Raw genomic sequence first — 11,006 nt, 5'->3', positions numbered from 1 at the left:
TTTCTGTGATATAGTAACACATTTTAGAAGTGGCTTAGCTGGGTGGTTCTGGCTTGGAGTGTCTCACAAGGTGGTGGTTAAGAAGCCAGCTGGGCTTTCAGTCATCTGAAGGCTTGACTGGGGCTGGAGGATTCATTTCTAAGAATGGCTCACTAACATAGACGGCAAACTGGTGCTGATTATTGATGTGATGCTTCAGTTCCTTGCCAGGGGACCACTGCATGGGACTGCTAGAGTATCTTCAGGAGAGGACAACTGGCTTCTCTCTAAATAAGTGATCCAAGAAGGCATAAGGCAGAAGCTACAATGTCTGTTATAACCTGGCCTTGATATTCCCACACCATAATTTCTGGAAAATCCTATTGGTTACACAGGTCAGTCCAATTCAGTATGGAAAGGAATAAATAAGAATGAGAGTAAGTGAGGTAGGGATCATTGGGGGCCATCTGGAAGGCTGGCTACCACATTTATGTATTAGAGACAGTCTTGCGTTGTCACCCAGGCTGGAGTGCAGTGATGCAATCATAGCTCACTGCAGCCTCGACCTCCTGGGCTCAAGCAATCCTCCCGCCTCAGCCTCCTGGGTAGCTGGGACTACAGGGGCCAGCTAATTAAAAATATATATTTTGTAGAGACAGAGTCTCACTATGTTGCTAGGGCTGGTTTCCAACTCCAGGGCTCAACAGATCCTCCTGCCTTGGCCTCCCAAAGTGCTGGGATTACAAGTGTGAGCCACTATGCTCAGTTTATTTCTTAAAAGAGATACATGCATATATATTTGAGTTTTATATATATACTTGAGATCTATCTATATCTATAACTCAAAGGGGATTCCTAAACTCCAGTACCAGCTCTTGAATAACATATTACATTGACATTTAGCCTGACTGAAAGAGTATCTCTGGGGACAGCTCAATAATTCTAAAATGGAAAAGACTGGAGAAAAGGGGAGGCTTTTATTGCTAAGCCTAATTTCAATGAATCTGGACATTTTTTCCCTAGAAACTTTTTTTTCTTTTTTAAAGACAGGGTATCTCTGTTGCCCAGACTGGAGTGCAGTGATGCGATAATAGCTCACTGCAGCCTTGACATCCAGGGCTCAAGCAATCCTCCTGCCTCAGCCTCCCAAGTGGCTGGGACTACAGGTGCATGCCACCACACCTGGCTAATTTTTGTATTTTTAGTAGAGACAGGGCTGGCTAGCTAAAAACTTTTTGTGTGTAGAGACAAGGTCTTGTTATGTTGCCCAGGCTGGTCTTGAACTCCTGGGCTCAACTGATCCTCCTGCCTCAGCCTCCCGAATAGCTGAGACTACAGGGGCATGCCACCATGCCCGGCTAATTAAAAAAAATTTTAAATCCATGTTTCCATGATAATTTTGTGTGTGTGTGTGTGTGCAGAAGGAGTCTCCTTATGTCTCCTTACATTGCCCAGTTTGGTCTTGAACTCCTGGACTGAAGTGATCCTCCCACGTCAGCCTCTCAAAGTGCTGGGATTGCAGGCATTAGCCACTGTGCCTGGCCCCTATAAACTTCTTTAATTTTAAAGAAAAATATTTACAGAGACCCTAATGTTTTCTTATTCAAATTATGTGATTGGTCAATACTCTGAAATGAATGAAGTACTCTATTAGACATAGTAATAGAAAAAGTAACGTGTGGTTTTAATCAGTAGAAATAAAAAACAATTTGGCAACATCTTTGTGTTTGCATAGAACAAGATGAGCTACATCATCACTTGCCTTTAATGTACATTTTGTCCTGCTTTCAATCCAAGGATCTGGACATGACAGACAGTAGAGATGCCTGCTGTTTTTAAAAAGAATGGCAAGAGACTGTGGCACTTCCTGAGCAAGAAGAAACAGATTCTATAGGAACAGTTCCAAGATTGAATATAGGATTAGTCATTTACCTTTCTATATTCTTAATCAGCTTTAATGACAATGTCACTTGAGTGAAGAAAAGGATTTAAAGTAAAAATGAAGTTCATAATTCATTACATTCTTTCCATTCATGGCAGACCCCTGGGGATCATTGTGATTCTTAAGTAGAAAGGACATTAGATATGGGGCATATGAGAGATCTGAGCTTTGGTTTTGCCACTGATTAGTTTATAACCTTAGGAAAGCTGTTTAGCGTTTTTCATGTGTTTTCTCTACTGTACATTGGTGGGCAAAGATGGGAGAGGTGCTTAATCTTAAGGTTTTCCTTCGCCAAAGCGACTGACACAACACTAAATAGAAGCGCATCCTGCACAGCGTCCTTGCTCCGCCCTCCTCGCTTTTCTTTGAAAGTCTTTAAGCACCTCCGGCATACACTTGCTCAGCATCGCATACTGGTGTGCACCGGGGCTGGCCATTGAGTCTTTAGCTGTTGGTGTTTCACAAAGGGAATGAAATCTTGTTCTTGGGTTGTGAAACCGTAAGGACACTCCGGTCTCCAAGTTGACATTCGTTTATGGAAGTGCCCATCTCCTTTCCTCGTCACACCTAAGGCTCTTCCCCAGTCCCCCAAAGATTATTAGCTTCACGTTAGGCGGTTCTGGGGACGGCGCCAATTTGCGGGATCCTGTCAGCGCTGATGCTGAGGAAGAGGATGGATCCTTAAGGCTTGCAGGGCCTCACGATTTGGGCCCTTCATCGCGACTGCCTCAGTGTGTAATTTCGTATCGTGACAAAGCATTTCCGATTTTATTCCGAAAAGCCCAACCATGGGGTCCCAACCATCCCTCTATAACCAATTTAACTGTCACGCTAGGAGAACACCTATGTGCGCAAACTACTTGTCTCGGAAGCCCTACTTCTCTCCTCGGGACAGGCGGGGAGTTGCGGCTATGGCTGGAACTACGAGGCCCAGAATTCTTAGGCGCATGCGCGCTGCCATTGTGATGCTCCTTTCCCGGTAACTCGCCCTCTCAGGCAAACCTGAAGATAGCGGCAATTCTCCGGTGGGGGGCGGAGACGGTTTCTGCCCGACTCTCCGCCCCCTTCGTGATAGGCAATGGGACTAGCCAACCGACGCTGCGAGTTCGGAACGCACTCTCCAATCAGCACCTGTAGCGGAGAGGTGGGCGTGCGCGCTGGCAGGGCAGGTGGGCTAGGCTGTGTCGGGTTACGAGGGGGGAGAATAACGTCGGGTCGGGTCAGCGGGCGCTGCAGTAGTCGCCGCAGCGGCGATGGGAGCGGTGGGGACGAGGCGGCGGCGGCGGCAGGAGGGGGAGCAGGTGCTGGCACAAGAGCAGCGGCTTGGGGGAGCCGGCAGCAGCAGTAACAGCAGCAGCAGCCGCCGCCGCCGCCAGTAAACGCGGACGGTACCCCAGGGGACTACCCAGCCGGCCCGCCCTGGAAGCCGCGCTCGGGTCCCGCCGCAGTCGGCGGTGGGGGATGGGCAGGCAGTGGCGGTCCCGCCTGCCGAGGGTTAACCCCCGCCGGTCCCGGTCCTGAGCTGGACCAGAGCCCTCCTCCAGAAACCCCTGCGTCCGCCACGGCCCAGGTAGGACACACCCCCCGACCCCCCAGGGCGCCGCCCTCCCCCGGTCTCGACCCCCTCCTCCGGCCGCACCCCTCGCCGAGTGACCGAGCCTGCTGAGGAGGGGAGGGGTACTGGGGACTTTCAGGTCGCCGCAAGCCCGGGGCTCGTGCCAGACCCCGTCACTCTCCATCTCGGAGATCGTTCTGGTTCTGCCCGATTTCCCCGAAGGCTGCCGCCCCGTTTTGCCCCAGGCTTTGGGTGTCTTCACTGAACTTGGAGGGTCACGAAGCTTCGTTCTGCGTCTCTCTCTGTGGGTGACCCACATATCACTTGTACCCATGCCACTTCTGGTACCAGCACCGAACACGAAGGATTCCTAGGAAATCTGAGCGCTTATTTCCCACCCCGCCTCCCCAACTATAATGGAAAGGAACATGGGACTACTGAATCTGTTTGCTGTGTTGTAACGACAGTGAAGGCCGCGACTTTCTTGTACTTAGGGTGCTGAAGTAATGATCTGAGGGATTTGCTCGTCATTTGCTGTGGCAGAGATGATGTTGACACCCTGGGATGCTGTGGGAGGGACGAAAGACTCACGTATATGTTCTGTCAAATCGGAGAAGTAAATAATCCATTGGGATGCCAGGATACTTTATTCTACAGCGAAGTTAATTTTGTATCCGTCGAGGCTACAGTAGAGGTAAAAATGACATTGAGTTGTACTTTGCTTTGAATTAAAGTTGATGGGTAGCAGCAATCCTGGTATTAACTCTTCTCTCTCATCGCTTTAGAAATTATTCTTTCTTTGAACATTAAAGAGGACAGTTTTATTATACACTTCTAATAATGTGAAGATGTTTTGTAATTCAGTAGAAATTGAGTTTCTGTGTGTGTAGGAGGGTCATGTTATGAATGGGCACATGTAGACACACACGCAGAGGGAGGATCCACTCAGTGTGTTTTGTTACAATGTTTGGTTCTGAGCCATTGATAATAGTTGCATTGGTATCTAAACCCTGATTTGCCACAGTATACCACAAAGATGTGTTGGCTGTGTACCTTTGGCTAAATGGAATAGAATAACGTTCATTTGGGGGTAGAAGGGGGAAATGATTTTAACTTATCAAGGGAATTGAATGCTATGTATTGCTTGCTTTATTTCCTTTTTTTTTTAAATAAAGAAGCAGTAATGATGACAAATACAGCTTAATATGATTAATCTTGAGGCATTTGTCTGAAGTCAAAAAATGTTTCAAATAATGTGTGTGTTATATTGTGATCTATGCAAATTGAAAACATTGAAGGAAATCTTTGATTTAGAAGCTTATGTTTTCCTGTATGATAACATTTTATCAAGACACCGAAGGGGACATATGAAGCATGGTTTTAAAGGAAAGTTTCTCTTAACATTTTTCTTTTATGATAGAATGTTAGGAAATGCTTTCTTCCCTCTTCCAGTTTTAGACACAGAAGAAATTAAAGTCCATAACTTCATTAATTTAATATATAATATCAAGTTGATGCAAATTTGTACATTGGTTAGGGGGCTGAGAATAATATATCTTGCTCATTATCTTGTACTATGGTTAATACATAATTTAGTAAATTCTCTATTGCATTATATATGACTTTAGATTGTTGTATCTTCTTTTGATTTTACGTGTTGATTATTTTAATACTTCAGGAAATCTTCAAGAGGTTAGACCTCATTTGCTTTAGGAAATTGAACTCAATTATGTGGGGCTTCAAATATCTTTAAATGTAATACTAGAAGGGAAGTTTGCATAATTTAGACCATTTTCGAGGGTATTTTACTTCTAAAAAGTGCACTAAAAATGTGGCAATGATAAGTTATTGGTTTTTCAAAGTAAACGAATATTACAGATCCGAGTTAGCTGTGATCATGGAATTTAAATTTCACTCTGGTGGGGGGCAGCCACTTTTTTATATGCTTTATAACTTTAAAAAGTAACATATCCAGATGACTGCTTGATTGCAACTCATGAGAGACTCTGAGCCAGAACCACCTACCTAAGACACTTTCAGATTCGAATCCTGAGAAACTGTGTGAGATAATAAATGTTTGCTGCTTTGAAAAAAAAAAACTCATGCCTGTAATCCCAGCACTTTGGGAGGCCAAGGCAGGAGGATCGCTTGAGCCCAGGAGTTTGAGACCAGCCTAGGTAACACAGGGAGATCCTGTCTCTACAAAAAACAAACAAAAATTTAGCCGGGCATGGTGGCTCACACCTGTGGTTCCAGCTACTAGGGAGACTGAGGGGGTGGATCGGAGGTTGAGGCTGCTGTGATCTGTGATCGCTCCACTGCACTCCAGGCTGGGTGACAGAGCAAGACCCCATCTCTTAAAATAAATAAATAAATAAATACAAATCTATGACAAGGGAAAGTGTTTAGGATCATTATTGATCTAGTAAGGACTGTGTTGATCAGTAAAATAAAAAGTCTTTGAGAATTATGGAAAATATAGCTATAGCTTACTTCTTTCCGCACTTAAAAAAAATCCTATAGGAAATATTCTTTTATAAATATATAGCAAACAGTGTTTTCAATTTGAGGGTATGCTACTCAAAATTACTCTAGTCATGTATTCATTTTTTGCTCTTATTGAGGTTTTTGAGAGACACTCAAAATGTAGCTGGAGCTATTTCTGTTTGATTAGTAATATTGCAATATACCTTCAATATTTATGGATTTTTGAAATTAAATACATTTTATTCAGTTTTATTTCCTAGTCTTTTTTTTTTTTGTCATCCAGCATATTGTAAACAATGTGTGGTAGTGGAAGTTTTTTCCCCAGGCTTCAGTGGATAGAACCTTTTATGCTGAAAGTACTGAAAGCTTTCAAGTTAAATATCATACATCTATATTTGGTGAAAGAGCCTTTAAGTTCATATGAAAAAATTCAGTTTTTTAGAACTAAATTTTGAGCATAAGGACAACACATATTATTACTCAAAACTGCCTCATTAAAGTCTGGTGATCCTTGATTATAGGTTTATAATACAGATTGAAATTATATTATAACATAATATGAATGTCAATTTTGCTAGATAGTTTCATCTTTTCAGTAGGTTATTTTTAAATAGCCTTCTTAGTATATTTTCATTAATGTCATGTGACTTTATTCTTGATGCTTAAGTGAACATATAGTACTTACAAACTTTTGTGAACATTTTGGATTTTTTTTCCTGTGATTTTTTTTTTAACCTTTGTCTGTATAATCCTTGGTGTTTTGGAGTGTTTATAGCTGTTTTTTATTGTATATAGGAATTTGCTTTCACTTCAGTTAGGGTAAAGCTTCCCAATGTGAAAAACTTAAGTGTCCTTTGAAAAGAATCTGGGATGTAATAGTGCCTCCTAAAGAGTGGAAGTTACTAAGTAGCTTCTTAGCTTCCTTTGGTAAGCTATCGAGATTTAACCATGTTTTCAGAATCATTATTTTTTTAAACAGAGAATTAACATCTTTATTGAAAACAAGAATCAGCATTTTAAAATGTTTGAATTAGAAAACATATTTGCCATTATATATGTTTTTACCAAAATGGCTTTATAATTAATATTTTTATATTTGTCTTTTTCTTTCTGCAGTTTCAAAGTAGTTGCCTTTAAAAAAATGGAGTTGCAGTTTCCCTCATCTTGTTGTAGCCATATGATCATTGAAAGACTATATTTTGTTCATATTTTTCCAACATTGAATTTTCCACGTTATATATTATAGATGAAGTTTGTAAAGTCTTTTTAAATTTCTTGATCCTCCAAGTGCTTCAGTTTCAAAAATATCTAAAAGTTTTATCACCATTTTTCAGCCGGGTGTGGTGGCTCACACCTGTAATCCTAGCACTTTGGGAGGCCAAGGTAGGTAATTGAATCAGTTGAGGTCAGGAGTTGGAGACAAGTCTGGCCAATGTGGCGAAACCGCATCCCAACTAAAAATAGAAAAATTAGCAGGATGTGGTGGCATGCACCTGTAATCTCAGCTACTTGGGAGGCTGAGGCAGGAGAATTGCTTGAACCCGGAGGCGGTGGTTGCAGTGAGCTGAGATTGTGCCACTGCACTCCAGCCTGGGTGACAGAGTGAGACTCTGTCTCAAAAACAAAAACAAAAAACATTTTTCAATGACCAATAAGGCAAAGATGAGGGGAGGAAAATAGGAAAAAATGAATAACCAAAGAAAAAAATGTGAGCCTTGCCTCTCATGGAAATTTGATTTAAGAAAAATCATCTGGAGGCTAAATTATATGGTAGATAATAAACTAGATTAGGACTTCATTTCTGCTGGACTTCCCTAGCACTTAAAAAATTCAACATATCCAAGATAATAGTCAGTTCTCTTTTTAACTTCCTTAATTCTATAAATAAAGGCATTATCATTTAGTCATACAGGATCAAAACACACATTCTCTCTCTCTCTTTTCTTTTTTCTTTTTTCTTTTTGCTCCCTATTTCTCCTGGATCTTACCCACACAAAACCTCTGCTTTCTTTCTTTTTTTGGAGACAGGGTCTTGCTCTGTTGCCCAGGCTGGAGTGCCATGATCGTAGCTCACTGCAGCCTTGACCTCCTGGAATCAGGCAATCCTCCCCCCTTAGCCTCCTGGGTAGCTGGGACTACGGGCATGTGCCACCACACCTGGCTAATTTTAAAATTTTTTGTATAGGTGGGGTCCCACTATGTTGCCCAGGCTGGTCTTGAACTCCTGAATTCAAGCAATCCTCCCACCTCAGTGTCCCAAAGTGCAGGAATTATAGGCATGAGGCACAATGCCTAGCCCTCTGCATTTTATTTCCATTGCTACCACCTTACTTTGGTCTCTGTGAAACTTTAAACTACTGTAGTCATCCCCATCTAAGGGGCATACATTCCAAGACCCCCAGTGGATGCCTGAAACCTCAGATAGTACCTTACCCTATAGATAATTATGCTTTTCCTATACATACATAGCTGTGATAAAGTTTATAAATTAAGCATAGTAAGGGAGTAATAACAATAGCTAATAAAATAGAACAGTTATCGTAATATGCCAGCATCACTACTCTTGTGTTTTAGGGCCATTATTAAGTAAAATAAGAGTTAGTTACTTGAACACAAGCACTGCTGTACTGAGACAGTGATCTAACAACCAAGATGGCTACTAAGTGACAAACAGTAAGGCAGCACAGACGGTGCGGATACATGCTGGACAAAGGGATGGTTCACGTCCTAGGTGCAACAGAGCTGAACAGCTTGAGATTTCATCACCATACTCAAAACAATATACAATTTAAAACGTATGAATTGTTTATTTCTGGAATTCTCCATTTAATATTTTTGGACTGTGGTTGACCACGGGTAACTGAAACTGCAGAAAGTGAAACCATGGATAAAGGGGATTACTGTGTAACAGTAGCCTCATTCCTTGATTAAATACTTGCTAAGCATCTACCATGTTACTGTGCTAGGGGTTGGAGATTTAACAGCCAACAAGACAAATAATCTACTCACTTTTGGAGCTTACAGATAGTGGAAGCAGAGATTTGCAGGAGAAGGAATTACAAGTGTTCCAAGTATTATGAAGGGAAGATGCAGACATGAGCATTTAACAGACCTAACAGTCAAGAGGTGGGTTCAGGGAAGAAGTTTCTGTTTCATCAGCCACAGTTCATTCTACATACTTCACCAGAGTCAGAGGCTAGTGGATATATTATCCCTATAATTAGTTAAATAATTAAATAAATAATGACAAAATAAATGTTTTTAAATTTAAAAGACTATTTGAAATTAAATGTCCACACAACCCATGAAACAGCTTTAGACAAATTCTTTCAGAACACAGAACACTTGGAAGAGTTTTGTCCTAAAGAGTCCCCGCTCTCCCTCCAATATGGGTTTCTACTTTGGATTCTCCCAAGCCTCAATTACTTGAATACTGACAGAGTTCCTATGTTATGTTTTTACACTCTCTGTTTGAACCATGAGAACTTAGGACTGTGTTACCAGAAGCCAGAGTACAAGCCATGGTTACAAGAAAGAGGTGTTCCAAGTAGATGGCTATAGTGTCTCTGTAGCTAGGGTCCAGCAGCTTATCGGTGATTCATTAAATGTACAAGTGATTAGGATAAATATAGTAGGATATATTATATTATACTGTGGCTGGCCAGTTTTGCTGTTTTTGAAAAAGGAAGTTAAGGCTAGGCGTGGTGGCTCATGCCTATAATCCTAGCACTTTGGGAGGCTGAGGCGGGCAGATCACGAGGTCAAGAGTTTGAGACTAGCCTGGCCAATATGGTGAAACCCTGTCTCTACTAAAAAATACAAAAATTAGCCGGGTATGGTGGCACGCACCTGTAGTCCCAGCTACTTGGGAGGCTGAGGCAGGAGAATTGCTTGAATCCGGGAGGTGGAGGTTGCAGTGAGTCGAGACAGCACCATTGCACTCCAGCCTGGGTGACAGAGCAAAACTCCATCTCAAAAAAAAAAAAAAAAGAAAGTTAATATACTTAAAATGTTATTGCAGTGAAGATACAGAAAAGGTTCTGTATTGATTTTTCTTTGTGTTAGTGGGAAGATCATAGACATAATGCTTTGCTCGGTTGATTTGGTTATAGTAGATTTTACCCGAGGAATGATTTTGTTTACCCAAGGAATGTGTAGTGTTTTCCTTAACAATCTGGTCATGTAAGTTATACTGTACTTCCTATAAGGGAAGAATTTGTTTATGTGTTGCTAGTATGGTAGCCAGGGAGAGGAAAACTAGGTTGTTTACACTTTTGTTGTCAGTAATTGTAACCATACTGACCTGTAAAGCTTCTCTTTACTTTTTTTTTTTGAGATGGAGTCTCGCCCTGTCGCCCAGGCTGGAGTGCAGTGGCGTGATCTCGGCTCACTGCAAGCTCTGCCTCCCAGGTTCACGCCATTCTCCTGCCTCAGCCTCCTGAGTAGCTGGGACTACAGGCGCCCACCACGCCTGGCTAATTTTTGTATTTTTAGTAGAGACGGGGTTTCACCGTGTTAACCAGGATGGTCTTGATCTCCTGACCTCGTGATCTGCCCGCCTCGGCCTACCAAAGTGCTGGGATTACAGGTGTGAGCCACCACGCCCAGCCTCTCTCAATAGATATTTTACTTAGATTTATTGAGCTCAGAGAGATTTCAGGTTGCCCAAAGTATAATTTACCTCCCCTGAAAGTTGATAAAGAACAGTTGAAGTGTGAGTGGTGAATAAACTTACCTTCTCTTCTTTTGCCATCAGCAAATGGGGTTCTTTACAAATCTTCATTTCTTTTTACTAACTCTTGAGAGGGGCTCTTGCTAAGATCTATGGGATAAAAACAAAAACAAAAACAAAATCCCATTGGGTTTTTCCTATCCTTGCACCTTATTTCTGTTGCTTATTAGTATATTAGATGCCTTGAAAAATTTAGCTGGTGTGTACTCTTTGTAAACTTGTTTCTACACATGATCTTGTTTTATTTTAAAACGTAACAATTTAGATACTTTTTTTTTTTTTGAGATGGAGTTTTGCTCTTGTCACCCAGG

General features: G+C 41.8%; 1 protein-coding gene across 9 annotated transcripts in view; it reads left to right on the top strand.

The window, feature by feature from the left end:
• The first annotated feature begins 1,646 nt into the window (after nt 1-1,646).
• TTBK2 (tau tubulin kinase 2) overlaps nt 1,647-11,006 on the top strand; it is a 183,122-nt gene continuing 173,762 nt past the window's right edge. For 4 of the 9 annotated variants that reach the window (XM_063794820.1, XM_063794818.1, XM_063794824.1 and 1 more), the window contains exon 1: nt 3,358-3,491. Coding sequence is in view for 2 of the 9 variants with exons in the window: in XM_009428915.4 (XP_009427190.1) it covers nt 4,072-4,170 (99 nt within the window). In the remaining 7 variants the exon portion in view is untranslated. Of the gene's footprint in view, nt 3,066-3,088; nt 4,171-11,006 lie in introns of those variants that run through there. The other 5 variants (XM_016928065.4, XM_063794819.1, XM_054667442.2 and 2 more) reach the window with 5 other exon arrangements.

The sequence above is a fragment of the Pan troglodytes genome, chromosome 16 (assembly GCF_028858775.2).
Source record: "Pan troglodytes isolate AG18354 chromosome 16, NHGRI_mPanTro3-v2.0_pri, whole genome shotgun sequence".
NCBI classification, from domain to species: Eukaryota; Metazoa; Chordata; class Mammalia; order Primates; family Hominidae; genus Pan; species Pan troglodytes.
Note: the sequence above shows the minus strand (reverse complement) of the source record. Positions and strands in the feature narration are given on the sequence as shown.